This window comes from Cynocephalus volans, chromosome 7, assembly GCF_027409185.1.
Source record: "Cynocephalus volans isolate mCynVol1 chromosome 7, mCynVol1.pri, whole genome shotgun sequence".
In the NCBI taxonomy this organism is placed as follows: domain Eukaryota; kingdom Metazoa; phylum Chordata; class Mammalia; order Dermoptera; family Cynocephalidae; genus Cynocephalus; species Cynocephalus volans.
Genome location: NC_084466.1, coordinates 118319805 through 118344807, shown reverse-complemented (window position 1 = coordinate 118344807; position 25003 = coordinate 118319805). Strand labels below are relative to the sequence as shown.

Below are 25003 nucleotides of genomic sequence, written 5' to 3'. Positions count from 1 at the left end.
TCGGTATGTTTCAATTAAAAAACAAATTCATTTATATTAAAAAAAATACTGAATAGTTGCCTGATTTTTTATATTTACTTTTTCTTGTCTATTTCCCATGCTAGAATGTAACCTCCACAAGGGCAGGGATTTTTGTCTGTTTTTTCACTCCTGTGTCCTTTCCAAGCACTGAGCAATATCTGAGATGTAGTGGGTATTCAATAAATATATGTTGAATAGATTAATAACCTTATTATCCTTTTCTGGTACAAAACATTTTCTCTAAACCTCCTATGAACATAACGATTTAGGTGTAAAAAATTATTCTGAATTAAGTTACCATTACAATTATTATGAGCATGCAATTAATCAAAAACATATATTATGAACTGTAAGAAATAATAAATATAAAAAGTGAACTTGTATTAAAAGTGCATCGCTTAATGAATGAATTACTTATTGCCAGAATGAGACTGGATCAGCGTCAAATTAATTCCTCCTTTTATCTAACAGATATAGCTGCTGAGATACTTTGTTCACATAAGGAGATAGAAATGATAGGACGTTTGTCAAAACAATGTCACTCAATTCTGTGAAATCTTTGAGTTACATATAAAAATTATAATGACTCATCATGGAAAATTACATTTAATAATTTTTCAGCTGATTACTCTATTAGACTCTCATTTATTTTTGTTGAAAGCAAAGAATTGAAAACCCAACTAAACTGCAGAAGGATTTGAAATTCTGTCATTGTAATAATTCATTTTATCAATACCAATTCCAATTTTTGAAATTCTCCTGTTTGAAAGATCAGAAGTTTTGATGCCTTAAGGCACCAAAACAAGATTAGAGATAAATGAGAGATATGCCTTTCTTTTGTAAAGTTGTTAAAAAGCATTTATAAGAGGGAAGGTAGAAAAGGAGAATCTGCTTGACTCCAAAGGCCTTTACAGATTAGTAAAAAGTAGCTTAGACAGCTGAAGATCTAAGAATTGACTCTCAAAACAATGGGTGGCCATTTAGAAAATCTTCATTTACTAACATGTACCCTAGTTGGGGGATAGCTACTAACCAATGCTTCAATTCCCTTTGCAAATCCCCAATTAAGTGTGCATCCAGTTTTTGCTTAAAAACTTTCCAAATGAAAAGTTACTTTCTCAGGAAATTCATGCCATTTAAAAATGTATCTACTTAAAATTATTCCTTCAACATGTTCTTCGAGTAAAACCAGAATCTACTCCTTGTTTGTTTTATCAGTCAATTTTAGTATACTGAAAAAGTCTAATTCTCTTTCTCTGTTAAGGTCTTTCACATATTTGAAGATAGCTTTCATATTCCCCCCAAGTCTTCTCTAGGCTATAAGTCTCCATCTTCTCTATCTGCTCAAATAAGATAACTTCAAGTCAGCTTACCATCCTGGTCACTTTTCTTTGGAACGGAAACAGTTTCTGAATGAGCCTCTTATAATTTGGAACTGAATACTAGTGAACGTCATATTCTAGATGTGGTCTGGCCAGTGCAAATAGTTGAACTGTCACCTCTCTTGTTCTGTACGCTGTAATTCATTTATCATAGCTTAGTTTCATATTTACCTTTTATCTTGGAAGTTCTATTACGCCATCTACAAACTGTTAGATATGCCACTAATGGTTATTCAGTTATCAATAACACAGTTAAATGAGGACAGACAGAGCTGAGCAGCACACTACTAGGTATTCTTTGCTGACTGGTATATCTTATTACAGTCGTGTTATACCATTAAAAAAGCGCTCTCTGGCAAAGGATATTTAATATTGAAATCATCCAACTGAATTACCAGATAGCCTATCTTGCTTTAAGTATTATCCTCAAGTTTTGTATACCTTCTAGGCAAACAGTTAGTGAACTGTCATAGTCTCTCAGAATTCTAACTTTGATCTAGTTGCCAGGGATACTATATTAAATATGACAATGTTTCTGGCAGGTGCTTAAATTCTAGCGAGAGAAAGACAATAAATAAATAATAATTAAACAGGTAAAAAAGCAAGATAACTTCTAAAAGTGATTAAGTGATATGAAGAAAATAAAACAGGTTAATGAGATAGAAAGTCACTGGTCTACTTTAGGTCAAGTGGTTGGAGAAGATCTCTTTTAGGTGACTTTTAAGTTGGACTTGAATGACCAGAAGCAACCAGTCTTCCAAAGATCAGGAATAGAAAAAAGCTAAGGAAAAAGGTCAAAGTGACTGGGAAGAGTAAATGTTAAAGCAGGGAGCTGTCCCAACTATTTTGCAAACCTAATTTTCTCTAGGTCATCTAAGTTATTTCCATCTCTCCCGAAAGATGTACTACTGCCAGTAGCCAACCATGGGCCCATTATTCTATAGTTGTAGCTCTGGACTAAGATGTAAACCATTATGGAAGCTAGGAGGTAATGAGAAATAAGCCACAAAGGCTACCTCTATTCAATGGCCATAACAATTCCAAATTCTGGATAACTGATTTGAAGGCGCATACTGTTGATCATAAGCAAAAAGGCAAAAGAGAGTGAAGGATTAATGCCAATTCACAAGTAGGGGAAACACAAGTCAAAAAAGTATGCTCTATACTCAGAGAACAGCATAAGCAAATGTTTCCCACTGCCACAGATAAGTGGAAAATCTGAGGATGTGCTCAGGGAACATGAAGTAGTACAGTTTAGCTATAGCACAGGACATATGAAGATACCACAATAAGATATAAACATAGTTTGGGGAAATATCGCTGAATGCTTTTTATGCCAAGTTACTGTAGTGGAACTTCATTCTGTATGAAAATGAGAGCTATAGAAAGTTTTTGAGAATAGTATTGACTGATCTAGTAGTTGGGTGCAGAACAGAGATTGGGAGTAGAAAAACAGAAAGCTACTGTAATAACTCAGGTTAAGAACTAATGATGGCTTGAACTCAAGTAATTAATTAATTTGTTGGCAGTGACTTTCCAAAATGCTAAATGTCCACTTTGGCAAAAGTAAAGTGAAAAAAAAAGAAGTTCCTAGGCACTTTAATACATTGCTGATGGAAGTATAATCTGAACAACATTTCTGTTGTACAATTCGATAGGATTGGATTTTAGAGACAATGAAGAAATGGTCAAAAAGACCAGAGGACTGATAGATATCAAGGATGAGAAAAGAGAAGTTATAGAAGATGATTATGAAGTTTCAAGCCCGGTTGTTTATATCTAACAAAATAAATAAACAAATGGTTATAAATACATGGTCTTTATAGCACATTTGAAATTAATAGAAAAATATAAATACATTTGTCTCCTCTCATATTTCTCTAATACTGCATATATATTTGTAGGTGCACACACATACATTTGTGTGTCTGTGTCTGTAACAGTCTGGGATTATACTAGTTTTGTAACCTGCATTTTTCAGCGTTACATGGTAAGTAGTTTCCCATACATCCTATATAGTACATTCAAGACCATGTTTGTTTTAGTAGCTTTACAGAGACGTATGGATAGCCATAATCTAATCAATCCTTTACTGATGGTATATGTCAATGTTTCAAATAACACTGAGATAAATACATTTATACATAAACCTTAATGTACACCTGTATATTATTTCCCCAAGATAAAAATCTGGTTTAAAGGACATAGTTTTAAGGCTTCTGATATATTATCATGCAAAGAACTTGCTCATTACATTTCCATCAGTAATACATCAGCGCATATTTCACCATATCCTTGCTAAATGTAAGCATTTAGCATTTAAAAATGGAATTCCACACAAATGAAAAATCATTTTAATTTGTATCTGAATAACGAAAAAGTTAAACATATATCTTTATTGGACTTCTGTATCTCTTTCTAGTTAATAATCCTATTCAATCTATGCACATTTTCCTTTTGGGTTTTGTCATTTAATTATGTCTTTAAGACTTAATATAATAAAGATATTAAACTTTCATCTTCCATACATATCACAAAAATTTCCTCACTACTTGTACTTTGCCTTATGAATTTTTTAACATAAAAGTTATAAATGATTATGTGCTCAATGTTTCCTTTTCAATTCCATCTTTTATTTTTATGCTTAGAAAGTCTTCTTAGGCTATATATGTTCATCTGTATTTCATTACTGTTCTTTTATAATTCAGTAGATATACATAATATTAATCCATCACCGATTGGATGCATTGTAATTTTTTCAGGATGTGGACATAAAGTAAAACCTCTGATTTGTAAATGCTTTCGATATAACTGGCTACTATTGTTACTGGTTTTTCTAGAGTTTTCCAGGTAATAACTTATTTGAATATCAGTGTAACTTAATTCTTTATTTCTTTTAGTAGTTCAGACTTCTCATTGCTTTTTGTTATTCCATTAACTTTCAGGACTATGTTGGAGGAGGGGGCAGAGGTAATGGCACGAATCCTCTTGTTCATGTTTAGGAGTATATCCCTTACAACTTATGGGATGTGTTCTGACATAGAGCTCAGTATTTATTGAAGACATAAGTGATTACAATTTTCTGGTGAATCAAATATCTTCAGTCTTCACAGTTTTGGAAAGGATACATCATTGTCCCCATTTCACAAAAATTTCAGGAAGGTTACATAACAACACAAAATCCTCGAGCCAGCTTAAGAAAAATTTCTCCCTCATTCCAAAATGTTTTTCCATTATGTGAGTAGTGGCCATTTGGGCACTAGAGAAACGCTTGCCCCGGCACCGTCGGTATATTCCACTTGCAAACCCAGAATATTAACAGCAAAGATCCCAGCGGGCACAGTCACCCAGGTAGTCAGGTTAGGCTGGCTTCCGGCGGTCGTCAACACCAGCCCCTGGCGGGGCGGGCTGTCACGCCACGACCTACACCATTTCCAGGCTTTTCTGGGCGAGGGGCAAGGGCGGGAGTTTAGAACTTCTTCGGCGACGCCGGACTTTTGGGCCCTGTAGGCCCAAAGCGAGGGGAGAGCCCCGGTTCTCCGCAGCCCCGAGGTCCGCTCGCTCGTCTTCGGGGCTGGCCGGCCTCGGCTCCGGTCGCCTCCTGTCCGCCCCCTGCAGGCCAGCTGGTGGGACCGCCCAAGGCACGGGTCGGGGACAGGGGCGCGCAGTCCAGAGAGCGCTGGCGGTTCCACCAACCCCAGGCCGGCCGGCCTCACAGCCGAGAAGCGGTGCTGATCCGGGCTCCCTCCCGCCATGGCGCGCGTGCTGATCGTGGGCGCCGGGCTGACAGGAAGCTTGTGCGCTGCGCTACTGAGGAAGGAGACGTCCGGTCCCTTGCAGCTCGCAGTGTGGGACAAGGCTGGGGATTCAGGTGTGTTGTCTAACTGCCGAATCCTGGGAAAAGGGGCCGGCGCAGCCCCGGCTTCTGAGGGGGCGTGGGCCTGAACGCGAGTAAGTCTGAGGAGAAAACTCCAGCCCCCGAGCTCCCCGCGAGGCCTGGCAGCGGCCCATGCGCAGAGTGCGTCTCATCACGTGACAGGAGGCTTCCGCCGCCCGGGGAAGGACCCCGGCGGGGTCAGGGTGGGGGCGGCGACCCCCTATGCGCTGGGGGCGGGCCAGGGGCACCGGGAACACTTTGCTAGCAGGCCTGAGCGGGCGGCGCCGGGAGAGGGCCTGGCCAGAGTTTGCAAAGCTTGGGCCTACCGCTGTCCCTCATAAATGGGTTTTTGTCTCGGCCTGTCTGTGCCCTTGCAGCGTTCTCCAGATTATGAGGGTCCCAGTGCTAATAGACCACGAATTTCCGAAGATCTAGTTTACAGAGTTCTGTCGTTCTCTTGGAACTTGACTGCATGAATGAAAGAGCCTCCATCGATTCATTCATTCTGACATAACATTCATTTTTTTTTTTTTTTTTTTTTTTAATATATCCACTCATTCATTCCTTTTAGTCAGGTTATTAAATATACGCGCTGGTAAAAGTGCGGAACACTGCTATGTCATTCTTTAGTTCTTTTTAATTTTTTTTTTTCCGTTCTCTCTTTTTTTTCTTCCTTTTTTTAAATTTCAAAATCGGTGATCAAATTGTCTCTGTTAACTACCTCATGACAATGGTAGATGACAAAGACTTCAAGTTAAAAAGGATGCTTCTGAATGTATTTATAATGTAATCTATTGGGGGTAACCTGAGGTGATTAGTATTAATTGCAAAAAGCTCATTTTAATGCACTGTCATTTTCCTGTGGATTAATTCAAGGTGGAAGAATGATTACCGTCAGCAGTCCTCATAATCCACAGTGCGCAGCTGACTTGGGTGCTCAGTACATCACTTGCACTCCTCATTATGCCAAAAGACACCAGAGGTGAGTTAGGTGCAAGGACCAGAATCAGTCTTAGTAGTTGTATGATGTAAAAAGATATAAATCATTCATTTTTAAAATGGTTAAGCCTTGTCTCTTGTAACATAGTGAAATTATTGTGTTATCATTGTTGATGGTGGTAGCAGTAAAAGGTTAACTGGAATAAAACAGGAAACTGCAGTACCTGCCTCATAGTTGGTGTAAAGGTTAGATGAGATGATATATGGAATATAGTAAGGGCTCCATAACTGTTGGTTATTATGTTAATGTTGAGGATGAGGACAAACAGATGCGATGAAAGTCAATGTTCCTAACCAAATTTAAAACTGATGTGCTAAATACTTTTCTGTTTATTTTCATTGACTTTAATTTTGAAATATTTGGAGGAATAGGCCTTGGTAACGGCAACAAAGGATTTATGGAGTCTCAAAATAATTCTGTTCTGGGTCGGCCCCGTGGCGCACTAGGGAGAGTGCAGCTCTTGGGAGCGCAGCAGTGTTCCCGCTGCGGGTTTGGATCCCGTATAGGGATTGCCAGTGTGCTCACTGGCTGAGCGCGGTGCGGACGACACCACCCCAAGTGTTGCGATCCCCTTACCGGTCACAAAAAGGACAAAAAAAAAAAAAAAAAAAAAAATACTTCTGTTCTTCACCTGAATTAGAAGTTTTATTTAACACAAAATATACGTTGACTTGATCAGATGAAGATTTCCAGTTATGATTTAGAATTGTAATCTCTAAAAATTCTTAAGAGAATATAGAATTTTTGAGCTAATCATAGTATTTACTTACATTATATATATATATATATATATATGTGTATGTATATTTATTTATTTATTTCAGTTTTTACGAAGAACTGTTAGCTCACGGCATTTTGAAGCCACTGACCTCTCCTATTGAAGGAATGGTGATGAAAGAAGGAGACTGTAACTTTATGGCACCTCAAGGAGTTTCTTCCATTATTAAGCATTACTTGAAAGAATCAGGTGGGAATAAGATTTTCTTTGCCTACTTTTAAAATTAGCATTTTAAAATAAAAGTTATACATGTAATTAAATATTAATACTATACAGAAAGTTATAAAAAGTACATGTTCTCCTATTCACTACGCAATAGCTAGTCTCTCTTCCTTCAGAATAATCATTGATAACAGTTTCCAGTGTATACTTCCAAAAAAATGTTTATTCATCTATCTATTGAGCTACATGGCTGTCTTTATTTATCTATTAATATGTTTTTATACTTTTTCTTTTTAAAACTATACACAAAGGGGATTATTTTAGACAAACTATTCTGCACTTTGCTTCATATCTTAAGCCTATTTTCACACCGGCAAATGCAATGTACTTCATTTTCCTTATTGGCTGTCCAGTTTTATATGGGATACAGATATGCATACCATCATATTAACTTTCTGGTAAATTCTCTGATCTGGTGGGAAGGGGCTATTAAAGAGCAATGCCATCTTTCTTCTTTATGCAACCTGGGAAATCAGTCGCCTGATGATTCCTGCCTATGACAGTTAGAGAGTGATAGGTCAAGTCCCTTAGCTTTTATTTTATTTTATTTTATTTTATTTTATTTTTGCTGGCTGGTACTGGAAGTCCTTATGCTTTTGAATAAGACCTCATGTTATTAAATCATTCTTATGAAGATGAATTTAGCCTCCAGGACATAGGGTAGAAGTTTTTATTTGACTTGGCCTGCCAATAGGGAGGATCATTGCTGCATTTATTTGGCTTTATTTTATAATCTACCTTAAAAAAAAAAATGACTGTTAATCTGGAAAGTCAACACTTTCAATATAAATTCTCAAAGTTGACAGTATTAATTTATTGGAAAAGATGGTTTAAGTTGTAGATGCCATCAGCTAGGATGGCTTCTGTTTGCTGATACGTACTTTTTTCATTCTCTCCCTTTTCATTGTTGCGTTTATTTTCTTTCGAAATTGATGTAGGGGAAATGAGCCTGAGTAGTTCTGTCTTAAAATTACTCCCAGGCGGGTGATTATGGCACTCACCATAACAGTGTCCTTTCAAGAGAACCTAGAGAACTGCATGCAAACTCCACTTAAGCATTCTTCTGTTTACTTTAAGCAGTGCATTTAGTCAGACATTGCTCACATCTCTTCGGGTCCCATCTCAGCTTGTCTGACTGCTGCTCACTAAAACCTATTTGTGGGAAATTATAGGAGAAAAATAAACTTAGATTTTCTCCCTAAAATGGAGGAAGACCATGGATAAAACTGAACAAATATCTAAGAGGAACACATTTTCCTTTGTAAAATGTTTGAATCTTCTTAGTCTTCTGATATCTTTATAGTTATCTGCAGATTTTTTTATTCTCATTAAATATTATATCCTGGGGAAACAGTGTAAATAAGAGACATGGTCCTTGCCTCTGTTAATGTAGAGTGGAGTTGGGGTGTGGGGAGAAAGTCATTAAACTAATTATACATACAAGAAAAAAAAAAGGTGCATAGTAAGTGCTAAGAAGAAAGAATTAGAGCATTATGAGAGAGCTTATAATAAAAGCACCCGAGCCAGTGTGGTGAACTTTAGAGCAGTCCTTGAGGAATTGTTTTCATGGGTTCCTGAAAGGTGAGTAAGAGTAAACTAGGCTGAGAGAGTGGTGAGAGTTCCAGTGGGCACATCAAACTGGAGCTGTCCTGAAGTAGGAGGAGGTTAGTACAATCAAGACATTAAAAGATCATTGTGACTGGAATGTAGTGAATGAGGGCGAAAGTTCTAAGAGGTAAAGCTCAAAACTAAGGCAAGACCAATCATAAGAGGCATTGCAAGCAATGTTACAGATTTTATACTTTATCTTAAGTGCACTGGGAAGCCCCTGAAGGGTTTTATGCAGGAGAGGGACATGGTCATATTTACTAAGCTCAGAAGTGACTCAAGAGAATTAATGTAGTTCTCTGTTTTTAAATGATGGTTTCTGGAGCCTATAAATTTTAACATGTGGTGTTTATGAAAGTTATTAATTACTTTCACAAGGAAATGCCACTTTCCCAGAAACTTCACTCCTAGCAGTTGGAAAGGAAAACTTCATTGTTAATAAGCTGTATCATTTCCCCTACCTCTTGGTAAATACTTTTTTGGTGGTTTTGTCAATTGTGGTATTAGATTTGAGTTTTTCTACCTACCCCAGTGGTTCTCACACTTTTGTGTGCATTGTAACAAGTCTAGGGAGCTTGTTAAACACAGATTGCTGGGCCAAATCCCCAGAGTTTTTGATGCAGTATGGTTGGGATGGGGCCTTACAATGTGCATTTCTAGTTTCTGTGTACTCCTGGTGTTGTTTGTCTAGGGCTGAGGCTTAGAGAACCGCACCTTGAAGAATATCTTGCGGCCATTAGGTTGCATTTCCAAGACTCTCAGCTGGGGCTTGGAAAATTTTCTAGGCCAATGGACTTCAACCCCCTTAAACATACATATGTACCACCAACAATAACAACATAATGCTATTTTCAAAGGAATATTATGTGAAAACATAAACAAATAAAACATATAGAATCAATTGAGTTAAGGTCTGGGACAGGGCTATGTACTGAGTAAGGCAAGTGGGGTGAGATATCTTAAATAAATGAAACAGACTGAAGCAGAACTGCTCTGGTTGGAGTAAAGGAGATGGTAAGTGTGTATATAAGTTGAAAATGCCAATTATTTGCAACTTCCCCAAGCAGGGACCTTAGAAAAGCCCCTTGCTCTCATCTTTGAACAGAATGATACTCACTGCCTCAAACTGAGATTGACTCCTTGGCCTACTTAGCACTATGTTCCTTCTAACATTTGCATTTGATTTAAATATTTTTGAGTGCTTACTAAGGTGTAGCATTATTCAAGGGACAGTGAAAGAGGTAAAGATATATGAGATGTAGAGACCTGACATGGAGGAGCCTAGAGTATTATTGGATAGATAAAATTTACTAAAGCATGCAGATATTTTGAATTAATGTCAGAATGAGTGGTAAAGGCAGTGAGGATTGAAGAACATCATAGACAGGGAGGATCACATTGAGCTGAATGGCTACAGAAAGGAAGCTTCGTTGATGAGGTAAGACGTAAGCTGGATTTTTAGTGACTAGGAACATGAGATATCACAGTTAATGATGAACAGGATCTTTCGGTGTGCTTTTTTTCCTTCATTCCATCTTCATTTCTTTCTTTCTATACATGAGGCTGAATAAAAGTGGATTTGTTTTTAAGTGAGTTTTAAATGTGTGGTGAGTACAAGTGTACAAACGATACTTACTGACCCAACTGTACTTTATCTTTGAGTTTATTGTCCATAATTCATTCTTTTAAACAAATATTTATTACATATCTAGTGTGTGCCAAGTACTGTGCTATATATGCTATATGCTGTACAAGAAACAAAAGAGGCATAGTTCATGCCTCATGGAGTTTCCAGATTAAAAGGGAAGACAAAATTAAGTAAATAATTAGGCAAATAATTATTAAAATACCCTTGTGATAAATGCTAAGGGGGAACATGTGATGGAAGGGTATTTTAGATTATATTTCTTTTGATTCTGATTTTTCTTAATGAAAGTAATTGATCTTCTGATGAGGACTTACCTTTCTCTTACAGAGACCTTTTCAGGGAATATTAATTCCTTTAATAGGGAATGTTGCTCTTCTCGCTGTTGCTAAAATTAATTGCTAATACCTTTACTGAAATGTATACTTGTTCTGCAAAGATGATGAGCTTTACAGTCAGATGGATGTAATTTTACATCATGGCATGACATTTCTCAGTCTGTTTCCTTATCTGTGAAATAAACTGGTATAATGTGTATCAAGTGCTTGGTGTATAGTAGTTGCTTAATGAAAGGTAGCTGCGGTTATTATTCTTATTATTGTTATTAATTGTATTAGTATTTTTTTCTCCAAAGAAGTCATTGATAGGGAGGCTCAAGGGTGGCAGAGGAGGAGGAATCTCCACTAAATTAGAAAGAAAGCAAAGAAAGAGAACTCTCTCGTGACTGTAGAAGACAAGTTTGACCATTTTGTTCACCTGAACGGATGCAGTTTGTGACTATTCACATCCCCTTCATTCATATAGAAAATCCTAATAATGTCAACATGATTTTGATTTTGGAGCAGGTGCAGAAGTCTTCTTCAGACATTGTGTGACCCAGATCAACCTGAGAAATGAAAAGTGGGAAGTCTCCAAAGAAACAGGTTCCCCTGAACAGTTTGATCTTATTGTCCTCACGATGCCAGTTCCTCAGATTCTGCAGCTTCAAGGTGACATCACGAACTGTGAGTCTGCCTTTGCTGTTTACCTACCTCAGAGAATGGGATTTCTTTGACAGAAGATAAATTTGGTTTAACTCTCTTAGCAAAGAATATATTATAGATTCTGTAGATTTGCATGTTTGAAAACCAACCAATACTTATGGTCCCGTTCATGACATTAGTCTAGGCCAAAGTGAAACTCATATTGATACAGTATTACAAAATAGTGACATCTGACTTGTTAGCAAGATATGATATTCTACTTATCAATAGCCTGCTATATTCCTCCTTAAAACAATATTTCTCAGGTTGTTAAATCAAAATTTTTTGCTATCTTATAAAGATTATCTATAATAGTTAAATAGTTTCTCTCCATATTTTTCAAGAAAGCAAAAATTTTTGATTTATCAACTTGGGAAATTTTGATTTATCTCATTGAGAAATCAATTTTTGTTTTATCCACCTGAGAAATGACAAGTAGGACGACTCCAAAGAAACACGCTCTCCTGAGCAATTTGATCTTGGTGTCCTCACTATGCCAGTTTTTCATGTTTCCTAGGGAACACTGATTTTAGGATTCAAATTTCATTGGATTGGGGCACAGTGAGAGGCTGGATAAAGATTCAGTTGCTCTCAAAGAAAGCTGAAATATGTGAAAATAGGATTGAATGACCTTGTCACCAAATACAGTTTCTTTGTATCATCTAAGTCTGACCTTGCTGTCTACCTCCTCGAAAGATCAACATCAGTTCCATTCTAACACAGAAAGAAACTGGTATGAGTCTTCTAGGTTGTACTTAATGAACTGACCCTTGCAAGTTTCAGATATCTTAATTTGAAGCTGGTGAAATTATTGTTACATATGGTGATGATAGTTAACCAGTTACCATCAAATTTGATTTTTATAGTCAAATTTTGTAGTGCCATCAGTAGACTCTGTGAATTCTTGGTATTTATTCCTAATCACCTACTGGGCAATATTATTGAGTATAGAGGATTATTATTAAGTACAGTTAATATGCTGATTAGAATTTGAAAATTAAGGCAGGTTACTTTTAAAAGTTGCTCTCCAGTTGCACACTGTGTTTATATGCTTTATATGTTTTATATATGTATATAGTTCATGAGTTTTGGAAATATTTTAAAATAGGATATTTTTATTTGACAGTTTTTTTATTTTGTGAACATCTAGGTAACAGAAAATAATATTTAAATAGTGACTATTACTAGATTGATGTATACAAAATTGTGATTTTTGTATGTTAAAAATGATCATATATTGACAATTTTATGTGGTTCAACCTAAATACTATGGGAGGTTTGGGGTGTGTTTTAAGTCAACTCTGGGATCCAGAGGTGAGTAGAATAGTAAGTATCAGCACAAGGCATGGGTGGGGAGTCTGAAATCTAAAATGCCTGTACTAAGTGCTAGGAGGGGATTCAGATATGAGAAACAAAGGGAATAGAGGTATTAAGTAGGGCGGAGAGGATACATTTCTCTAAGTTAGCTTGCTCAGTTAGCTTTTGTTTTATCTGGCCAGGTTTCCTTCCTGATGCCATAATTCTAGCTGACAATATTCATTTTAATCATAGAAAACTCAGAATTGGAGAGGTTTTAAGGAGCATCTGGTCTCATCTTTTAGACCTTGCATGAATCTTTTTTTAAAAAAAATTACTTTATTGAGGTATAACTGACATATGAAAGACTATACATATATAATGTATACAACTTGATGAGTTTGGAAATAATTTTACATCTGTGAAAATATCACCATAATCTGTGTCATGAACATATTCATTAGCTCTAGAAGTTTCCTTCCTCTCTGTTACTATTTTTTTTTTTTTTGTAGTAAGAGTGCTTAACCTAAGTCTACTCTCTTAGAAAATTTTTAAGTTTACAATACAATATTATCAATTATAGGCACTATGCTGTACAGTAGATCTCTAGGATTTATTCATCTTACATAACTGAAACTTTGTACCTTTTGACTAAAGCTCCTCATTTCTCCCTCCCCCAAACCTTGGAAAATAACTATTGAAAAAGTCCTAGACAGTAACAATCTGGTGAGAATACTACCCTTAGAATGGATGAACTACATCAGTCTCATTATGCCTCTGCCCCAGACTTAAATTTCAGGAAGAGAAGATCCTATTGACCTAGCTTGGGTCTTATTCCCACTCCATGGCCAGGGGATTGCAGGGTCCTTGATTATAATCTTACTGCATTGCGTGTAATCAATAGGGACAAAGTAACACCCAAACATAAATACAGGTACCATCAGGGAGAGAAATTACATGCTTAGTTAAAAACAATGAGCATTCACTGCACAGATATTCTTTAATATTTGTGAAATTAGTGAATGATTGACTGACTGAATGAATGTTTCCAAAAGACCTGAGGAGCTGCTTAAATTTCACTAGTCCAGATTGCTCCTCATACTCCTTGAAATTCACATTAATAGAATCCCATTAAAGACCTGTTTTCTTATTATTTTAATATTCTGCTTTTATTAAATGTGGATTTGTATGAAGAAGGAAAGAGAAACTCTATACTGACAATGGGACTAATTTATTTAAAGTACTAGTTGTTTCTTCTTAGGTCCAGATCTGAAAATTGTGCTTATATATTGCTTTAATTTTCATTCATTTCGTTAGTTCTGTATATTGGTTTTAATTAATCTACTTTGTACTAGTTTATTAATTTTAAAATAGCGTGTTGCTGTGTATGAGGTTCTATTGAGCAGGTAAGAGGGTGCCCCTAAATCATGCCCAGGAATATAAATTGAAATTCTTTTTGGTACTCCAGCTGCTCTCTCTGTTCTTAATTTAGTGCATTCTGGAAAGTCCCCTCCAATCTCTGTAGGCCCTTGAATTGAAATCCTAAATCTGTTAGAGAACTTCAGATTTCTAATAACTTTGCTATTGGGGAAAAAAAGACACCTTGGTTTTCAAATTGGAATACTGTACTTTCCTGCTAAAACCTTAAATATCTGAAACATCTGTTTCAGTACCTTTTCAGGTATATGAATAATGTAGCTAAAAGTCAGCTCTTGTTTCCCTTAACAAAGGTTAAAACACAAGGCTAGAAAAAGAATTGCTTAGTAATAGCCAACTCAGGCCTGTGGAAAAAAACTAGAATGGTACACTACGATTACGTCAAGGGGTTTGAGTCAGAATGTTCAGCCTGCCTTTGGTGGATTTTTTTTGTTGCTTTTGCTGTTGCTTTGTTTTGTTTTTTAACCCTGCATGAGGTATGCGTGCATCCAAATCACCTTAGAAGGCTTAAAACAGAGCTTACTGGGCCACTCTTTTTGAGTGTCTGGTAGAATGAGGGGGTGTATAGATAATTTGCAGTTCTTACAAGTTTCCAGGTGATGCTGAAGTTGCTGGTCCAAGGCCACACTATAAGAATGATTATGTTGCTTTAGAGAATGAACTGGTTTATGGAACAGAGCAATAAATGGTCAAAAAGTGACTCACCCTGTAAACAGATGATCTAATATGCAGCTGGGTTGAGAACTGCTGTCATAAAGCATCAGAATGTCCACACAATGTGTATCTTTGTTTCTCACATTTGCATCTTCGTTTTGCATGCATTGGTTATGTGAACCCCTGGAAGGCCTCATCTTGGATTGCTCTTGAGTCTGAGAGTCTCATGCTCTTTCCTGCTTGGAACTTGTTGGTTCACCTCTTCCCTGACATCTCCCTCCACCCTATCTCTTTTTGTGTAAACAGTTTTAAGATATAAATGACATACCATACAATTTGCCTACTTAAAGAGTACAGTTCAATAGTTGTTAGTATATTCACCAGTATATGCAACTATTAACACAGTCAATTTTAGGATGTTTTCATCACCCCAAAAAGAAACCCTGTACCCTTTAGCTGTCACCCCCATCCCTTCATCCTTATCCCTGCCCCCAGCCCTGAGCAACTGCTTAATCTACTGTCTCTGTAGATTTCCCTGTTACCTTTTCTGCTGCTCAGCTTTGACTCTACCTGTACCAGATTTCACTGATTTTCTTCTGCCTTTCATCATGTCTGACTGAGCCTGACCCATCAAAGTCATTGAATTCTGGCAGATATCTCATCTTGCCTTGAAGGCCATGAGTTTTTGCAAAGCTGCATCTGGTGATGGTCAACAAGGCTTCGGGAACATGGGGTGGTGGTGGATATTGACATGCCTGTAGTTCTTGACTTTGTTGAAATTGACAGAGGATTTTATTGAGAAATAGCCTTTTATGCCACTATTGGAAAGACAATTGGTAACAAATATGGTTTATAGATCTTAGTTTTAGAACTGTAGTAGAAATTGTTCTTGGAGGAAAAGCTAGCTGCTATTGTATCTTAAAAGCAACTTTTTCCTTGAGTATCAGTTCCACTGTGCAGCAACAATATAGCTTCTTTTCTAGTACAGTGTGTAATAATTATATAGAAGGAATTGGAATATTTATTAGATACCTATAGACAAAATAGGAAACTAATTTCAGAGATCTCTTTCATGAATCTCTAATCAGAGATCTCTAATCTCTAATATCTAATTAGAGATATTTCAGATCGCTAATCTGTTGCCATAGTGATTTAAAGTAGCATAATAATTTATCATCATGGAGGTCTGCAACAATTGGATTGATTTTGAGACTGTTTTAATAACATATGGTAACATTTTATTAAAACAGCTATTCGATAGTGCATTCAGTTGTGCTGTAAATTACATAAACTGATAATTTAAAGCTACATAGTTTTGTATAATGAGAGACTCTTCAAAATTGCATTTTGAAAGTACTTTTCAATATTTGTATTAGTGATATCTTAAAACATAACACCATGGCATAGACTGACTCCTAAGATGTGTTTAAGGACCTGCTAATTAGTAATTTTATTTAGATCTCCTTATTTTTTCTTTGTGTACTTGACCTGTGTTGAGCTGAGAGAGATAATTTACTATCATTGCATTTTCTTCTATTTTTCATGTTTTTCTTTTTGGAAATTTTTGCTTTAAAATTTATTTGATTCATAATAGGCCTTCATCACAATTATATCCCTTGGCTTAAAATGTTCTCTCTTTAGTCTCATTTTATTTTGCTTTCCAATCAACCTTGACTGATAAATGAGATGCTCTTTCTTTTTATGTTCATTTTTCTGGTGCATTCTTTTTACTTCAAACCTGCCAAGGATACTTCATTGTAGAGGCACCTTTTTTATATTTGTTCATCTTTGAGTACAGTAATTTCATCAGGATATTTCTTATTGTTACTAATTTTGTGTCAGTTTTTCATGGCTCATGTTTTCACTTTTGACTTCAAAGATTCAGCTTTTCCTTTATTTTCTGGTAAGGTTCCTTCTAATACATATTTGAAGATTTGTTTCTGTTCCACTTATTGTGATCTCAGAATATCTAAGAAACCACAAAGTATCTCCCTGTAATATCTGCCACTTTCTCTCAACTCACTTTCAACTTTGGTCTTTGCATTACTTTTTTTCTAGTCTCCATGTCACCCATGTATTCTTCAATAGAGTTCTTTTTGCCCCTCCCTGGAGGTGTTATTTCAAAGAGTTCATATATTCTTTTACTGTTTTTGAGTTAATGCCTGAGAGTGTGCTGAACTGATTTGCTTCCTGGCAAAATTTTTTTGATACATATTTTTCATCAGCTCATTTGTTAATTTCTGTTCTGTTGTCTTCTTCCTTTTTTCTGCATGGTTCCCTCTCTAATCATTACTTATCTTTAAACGGGGCTAATTCTGTCAATTTTGTGAAGAATAATGTTGTGGGGTAAGGCCAGCACTTTCAATTAAGGTATGTTGCCTCAGAACACTTTCTGTGTAAATTTTGTAAATATTTACCTGGGAACAATAGGATGCTAGTAATCGTTAATATAAAACATATTTATTAACATGGAAAGAGTTAAAAATATTTTTTATTTAAAAGATAAAAAGATCTATCTATGCTTTTTTATCTATCATAAATAGTTTGAGAAACATATTAACACTGATAGTTGCTCAGATATGATTTTCATTTTCTTTTTCACAATTTCTTTAATAGCCATAACTTAAAAATAACAGTAGTTTACTCTTACTATAAAAAAAAAACATTGACACTGTTTTCTAAAAATGTATCATGCTAAAAAGAAAATATGAGGATACTTTAAAAAATTCATGCAAAGATTTATATTATCTTTTAATTCTATTTTTCCATGAACTTTCTGAACTATTCTTGTAGATCTTTTTTTCTTTTTCTTTTATAGTGGAGGAGTATTGTGGGATATGTAGGCTTTTTATGATGAAAAAGTTTAAGAATGATTGAGTTGGTACGTTTGACTGAGGATGAGGGTCTTTGGGATGTTGTATTGACTCAGTTCAGAATTGGACCCTGTATTAGTCTGTTTTTGTTGCTCATAACAAAATACCTGCAACTGGGTGATTTATAAACAAAAATGAAATTTATTGCTTCTAATTTCTGAGGCTGGGAAGTCCAAAGCCCGTCTGGTGGTGGTGACAGTGACCCACGGGTCTCACGTTGCAAGACGCTGGAAGCAGAGAAGAAAGCAGAGAGAAAGAAAGACTCTCCTCTCCTTTTAAAGCCCTCAGAACCACACCCCTGACCACCATTTTTAATCCATTTGCTACTGTGTGGTCCTACAATCCAATCACATCTTCAAGGCTCCACCTTTCAATTACCATAATAGGATTTCCCATCCTCTTAACAGTCACAGTGGGGGCTAAGTTTCTAATACATAAAACTTGGGGAACACAATTCAAGCTTCAATGAGTTTTGGAGGGACATAATTCAATTCATTACAGACCCCATGCAAATCATTCTGTGTTTATTTCATTGTTATGAAATAACTCTCTCTGGTAGTAAAGGGTTAAACTAGAATGTTCTCCCAAGATCCTTTAGCATTTGTGAGTCTAAATCAAAGGCATTAAAACATCTGCCTTCTGTTTATTTTACAAATCTCAGGAATTACCTCAGTATGAAGAATTAGTTAATGTCTGTTGGGAAAATAGAATAATTTAATCAGACCCCCTTGCCTTAGGTCCGGTTAGGGGTGATGCGGGGAATTCTTTGTAAATAAGTTGTGTGTGGGTGGAGTTTGTGGGCCTGCACAGCACCACCATTTGGCTGGCGTTTTACTGCCTTGGGCATCTGCTCTAAAACCTATGGCTCCAAGGACCTTTTTGCCGGTTACCTAGCTTGTAGACCTGCGTGTGAAGGGTTTGTGACCCAATCAGGACAACGGGCTTGAGGGGTCTGTGAGCTCCAGACCCAGCCCTAGCTGGACAATGTCTATCGATACTTCTTCCCGTGTTTTCTGGAGAACTTTAAATATGCTCTTTTGATTATTAGCCATCTCACAGCTTCTGTGAAAAAGATGTCCACTTATAAAGCTACATATTGCCATCTAGTGGGTCAAATGTACATTGCGGATTCCCTTAGATTCTTTAAACTAAAAAGGACTATGAAGATCAAAACGTAGAATAACATTATAACTATAATACAGTTCACAAAATCTCATCTCACAGAGGAATAAATTTAGGCCCATGAGAATTAACTAACTTACCTAAAAGTTCATAGTTAATTAGTGATGGTACTAGGGGTATATGTACAAACTATGAACAGCCCCATGTCTTCAGTTTTCTCTGTGTTTTTCTTCTCATATTCTCTCTCTTTCTAAATCATGTCTAGCCTTTAGGACCAACATAAGTATCATCTCTTACATGAAAGAATTCCCTTTTGATTATAGTGTGGTCTGGATTTTCCATTATCCAACTCTATGTTGATTCTTATGGAAGAAACAGAACTATTTTTCTATTCTGGCAATTACTATTACATTATTTATTACATTTATTACATCCTCCCAACTGAGAGAATAGGGAAGCTATGAACATTTTATGATTAATCTTCTGGTTCTATAATTGTGCTACTCTCTATATATTAATATTACAAATATTATCTACTTAATCTTCAAAGCAATCCTAGTCATTAACATTTCCATTCTTAGTGGTGAAGCTGAGATGTGAACCTCAGTCGTGTGACCCCAGAGCCTATACTCTTAACACTGTTATACACAGTTCTCCAATATATATTTTATTTTAGCTATCCAAATTGTTTCATGTAGTTACAAGTTCCCATAGTGTCCTGCTCCTTCTTTATCACTGTGTTTTCCAAAGTTGGCTAATGAAAATTGCTACTTAAAAAAAAAATTGTAGAGCACTTTTGTGAAGATTTTGATTCTTAAGGTTTGAATGGGGCCCAGGAATCTCTATCTTTAAAAAGCACCACACAAGAATGTTCCCCCAATTAGGCCTTTTTGGCATATTCTTCTCTTTCAAACACTCATCAGGTTTTATTGTGATCCTTTTATTCCAGTAAGTGTCTTCCCCATTTCAACCATAAAATTCAAGAGGTAAGGGGTCCTGTATGCTACTCGCTCTCCACCCAGCATCAAATACTGTGTCATACACAGATCCATACAACACTAGTAGTATTCAATGAATACCTGTAGAATGAGTGATCATCTATTTCATTTCCCAACTTGATTAAAAGTTCCTGGAGGCTAGAGAGTCTTAGAGTCTTCTGATCCCTGTTTGGTACTTGGTTCATGATGGTAAAATAAAAAGAGTGAAACTTAGATAGATCATAGAATTTTAGGACTAGAAGGAATCTTGAGGCTCATTGCTTCTTCCACCCTGATTTTAGAGATCAGGAATTTAAGACATGACCTGCCCGGTACATGATCACACAATTTGTTAAGGACCAGGCAGGAGAGAATATGGTCAAGAAAAATACTACTATTGTCTTGATTTCAATTTTCCTACACAGTTAAGTAGAGCTGTTCATCAGGTTGTAATGGAATAGCTGTGCCTAAAATCTGCATACCTGACTTCCCTGCCATAGTTCATCCATTATCCTGCTAGGAAAGTGGCAGAAGCAATAAAGAAGATGTGGGGTAAGCATTGTTAAGTAAAACAGGTGGAATGTGGGATAATGGTGGGTGATTATGAGGAATGAGGAGCCCAGATATGTTCTTTCCCCTATACCATGCTGCCTCCCATATGGAGCTCCTCAGGTTTTCCCCCACACCTTTAGATTGAAGGAATGCACATTTTATGCTCCTAATTAATATGCTTCCTTAGTAGTTTGATATACTATAATGTATTGTTAAAACCAGAATGTTATTTTTTCTTAAAAAAAAACTAGGTCTGATGTGCACATCTCCCTGTTAGTGCCACTTCTCCTATCCCTGTGTTCACTCTTGTCGCATGCACTCTTGCTCCTACCAGATCAATCACAGAGGTGAGAACCATGTTCATCAGAGCAGAAACATGTCAGTATATTTCCAGGGGTGTTGGGGAGAAATGTGGTAGTCCATATTTGAGCTCTGATCATACTCTGACAGAACACTACTAATTTTGGACCAAGGGCCTCATGTTGTAGTTGACTAAAGCCAGCTAACATCACTTCAGGAAGCAGATAAATGAAAGCAAAAGTCAGGTCTATGCAGAGCATGTGAGCACAGATCGGAAGATTCCCCAAGAAGAAAGCTGAGAGAGGCAAGTAGAGTCATGGAGTTGATCTCCTTTCTTCAGGAATCCTAGCCTATCATGGATTTCTTGTATGAACCAGTACATTCCCTTTCTGTGCATTTACACACACAGATCTCCTTGCTGGGAATAACCTGACACGTGCTCTATGTTCTCCCTTCTTCAGGATCCAGCTCTATGTTCTCCCTTTTTCAGAGCCTATGACTTCAAAGGCTTCTCTGATAACCCCATTCCTCAGGAAAAGCACCTTCTTCTAACACTTAGGAGGCTCTTCTAACACTTGTTTTTGTACCACTCGTTTAGCTTCCAGCATTGACTTCTTCATAGAAGGTGGAGCATGGATCTAGAGAACCAGGGTCTTTAATCCAGCTCTGCCACTTACAGTCTGGGTGAACTGGGGCAAGCTACTTAACCTCCCTACAGTTGAGTTTCCCCAGGATATTTATGTCCTTCAGTAAAATTTTATAGCTTTTATCATAAGATCTGACACATTTCTTATTAGACATATTAAGAAATATTTTATGATATTTGTGGAGATTGTGAATAGGTTCACTTTTATTGGTTTATGTTTACTTTGTTTTAGATGTTTTTAGAGAACACTACCTGGCTGGGTTTTTGAATCCAACATGATAAGTCTGTTTCTTTTGATAGGAGAGTTAAACCCTTTTGTATTTATTGGGGCAACTACTATGTTGTTTTTATCCTTTCCATTGCTGTCTACTATTTATTTATTTTTCACTTGTTTCTATTTTCTTATTTTAGTCAGCTTTATCAAGTATCTTTTTATTCCTTCCCTCACACTGCTTATATATAGAATCTACAATGTATTATCATTCCATTCATGGTTATCTCTGTATCACTTACAAACATGTTTATAACCTACTTCATTTCCCTCCCTCTTCTTCCTCCCTCACACCACAAATATTTATTGAATGCCTACTATATTAGATATTGTTGGGTAGGGTAAAATATTAAATAGTCCTTTCCCTCCCCTCCTCAATTGTTTTTATTACTTTTCATGACAAAGCTGATATGTAATCTTATAACAAATGAAGCAATGTAAAGATGAACTAATATTCTATTCCCTGACCCCACCTTCCTTTGGGACTTCCCAGAGGTAACTGATGTTAACAGTTTAGTGAGTGTCCTGTCACACTTTGCTCCAAGTGTACAGAGCTTTGGATGACTATGGGCATCTTCTAAAAAAATTATTCTGCAGTTTGCTTTCTTACCCAACATTCTTTTAAGCACATCTAATTTATGTCTATTTAAGAGCCGCATAAAATTTTCTATAGTTTGGAAGTAGAGGAATTTAGTCTTTCATCTCTTTCTGTATATTGATAGACATTCATGTGGTTTCCAGTTTGGGTGTTTTTTTTTTTTTTTCTTACTAAAAACTATGGCTCAATAAACATCCTTGTTTATATATCCTTATGGAGTGGTGCTTTTAATGCCATATTGTGTGATAACATCTTCAAAGTGAACTTTCTGGGTCAAAAGATCTGTATGTTTTAATAGGTATTGCCATATTACTTTCCAAAAAGTTTGTAGCAATTCTCATCCTTAATGTTTGAGAATGCCTGTTTTTCTATATATTCATTGGTATTGGACATTTAAAAATTTTTATTAATCTTTTAAAATTTCTACCAAAGTGATAAGTTAAAAACGAATACATTGTTCTTGCTTTAGTTTACATTTTCCTGGACTGAAAGTGAAATTGAGCCTCTTTTCATCAGTTTATTGGTCATTTGATTTCCTCTTCTGTGAATGTTCCAGTCATCTCCTATGCTTACTTTTCTAGTGGGCTGTTTGTTTTTCAGGAGCATTTTGCATGTGAGGGATATTAATGTTTGTCATATCATTATAAATATTTTCCAGACTATCATTTATTTATTATTTGATGTTGTTTTTTATGTCATTTGCCATAAATAATTTGAGATTTTTGTTTAGTTAAGTGTGTCTTTTTGTTTTATAGATGCTGGATTCCTGACTTTGACTATCTCCCTCACTCTAAAGTCATATGAATATTATGAATTTTATGCTAATAAATGTAATCTTTATGCTTTATACTTAAATCTTTACTCCACCTGGAATATTTGTTTATATAAGGTATGATATAGGTATCTAGCTTTGTTTTTTCCCTCCAGACGGGTACCTATTATCTCAGCATCATTTATTTAATGAGACCTTTTTCCCACTAAATTGAAATTCCTCATTTGCCATATGTTAAGTTCCATATACATTTGCATCTATTTTCTGGCTATCTATTCTGTTCCATTGATTTATACGTGTGCCGATACTGTCATTGTTTTCTTTAGAGTCACTTTGCAGTTGGAATTTATTTTTAAGGAGCCTGAATTATATGAGGTATGAACTTGAGACAGCTTAATTTTTTCACAGAACTGTTCTCAAACTTCCCTATGTTGAGCTCCATATCTTTCTAGAGAGGGTCCTTTAATGGCATCTTGGTCATTTGCTACAACTTTTTGGTCACTTTTGGGGAAAAAAAAGCAAGTTGAGGATAACTGGAAGATGATGATAATTCCAACATCAAAAACCTTTTTGTGAATACTTATATTAATGTATATATAATATACATTATATCATTTACTCTTCATAACCACTTTATGAGAAATAGTATTATCCTCATTTTATAGAAAAGGAAAGTTAGGCTCAGAGAAATTAAGTTAACTTGCTTAACATAGCTGTTGAGGGGCAGAGCCAATTATAGAATTCAAATCTTCTCCAGGCTTTATTAAGTAGAGCACTGAAGCTTTTTGCTCCTTTACCCTGTACGGATTTGTGTGACCATGCTTGATATAAATACATCAGTGATGTAAATATTTTTACATTTTTGATCTTATACACATGCCTTCAGTAAGTGTGTGGTGTTTTAAACTAGGCCACAAGGTTGCTACCATAACAGAAGAAAAGATCCCTTCTTAATGCTGCCTGACTGACTGTGTACTTCCCTCAGAAATTAGAGCTCTATTTTTTATTCTGAGTTCTTCGATAACAGAAAGGCTTTAAAAAGAAATGTCAATACTAGAGATGGGGTGAGATGAAAGAGCAGAGAGCTATAATTTATTGAATTGCATCATTATCACCATCTGAGTCATCAGCTGAATGGAATTAAACTTTTTCCCATCTGAACTGGCAAAGACATTTTAAAGAGAGAAGAGATTTGAGAACTAAGGTTTTAACTATCAGAAATCACTGAAGATTCACATAAAATGTGCTAAATCCAAATAAGAAAGTATTGCCACAATCAACTACTAATTTTAAAGTAGGGAATTCTAAATATTAGAATTAAAAGATAGGAAGGGAAGGATAAGGACAAGAATGGGAGGAATACCAGCACTCTTTACTGGATAAGCTTTTGCTCCAATTTTTTTTTTTTTTTCACAAATGTTTCTTGTTTAGGAAGTTTTGTATTCTATTGCATCAGATGTAGAAGAAATGGCTGTAGGCTGACTGGATATTCTGACCATCTATCATTCTTTTGAAGCCCTCTTTGCAGAGTCTGACATTTTCTTCTTCTGATGTGAATGTCTGCGCCTAGAAAATAATGAAAGAGAAAATCTAAAAAAGTATTTGAGTAATGAGCACAAAGCACTTTTACAATTTTTACCAGTGTAAAATTCTTTGTTGGTTTGAGAAAGCTATTTAAATGTTGGTCGCTCCTAAAATTTGCTACGTAAAAAAGCCAAATGAAATCACTGTATCCAAATAAGAGTTTGCTTTTCATTTCTGTTAGTTGTTAGTTTTTTTTTTTAATCTTATAGTTTTACTTGCTGGACAAATGAGAATATGAGATTTTACTCCATGAAGAGAAATTAAAATCCAGTTTTATTTAAAAAAAAATAGCCATTGTCATCTTTTAGTCAGATATTAATTTTTTAAATTATTATACAAACATTCATTGAACATCTACTATGTATG

The 25003-nt window shown here is 35.9% G+C and overlaps 1 protein-coding gene across 2 annotated transcripts in view; it reads left to right on the top strand.

Annotated features, from left to right (window-relative positions):
• Positions 1-4940: 4940 nt before the first annotated feature.
• RNLS (renalase, FAD dependent amine oxidase) overlaps positions 4941-25003 on the top strand; it is a 292909-nt gene continuing 272846 nt past the window's right edge. Inside the window, exons 1-4 of one of the 2 annotated variants that reach the window (XR_010024073.1) lie at positions 4941-5274; positions 6157-6262; positions 7105-7247; positions 11379-11537. Coding sequence is in view for 1 of the 2 variants with exons in the window: in XM_063102909.1 (XP_062958979.1) it covers positions 5157-5274; positions 6157-6262; positions 7105-7247; positions 11379-11537 (526 nt within the window). In the remaining variant the exon portion in view is untranslated. The remainder of the gene's footprint in view (positions 5275-6156; positions 6263-7104; positions 7248-11378; positions 11538-25003) is intronic. The other variant, XM_063102909.1, reaches the window with a different exon arrangement.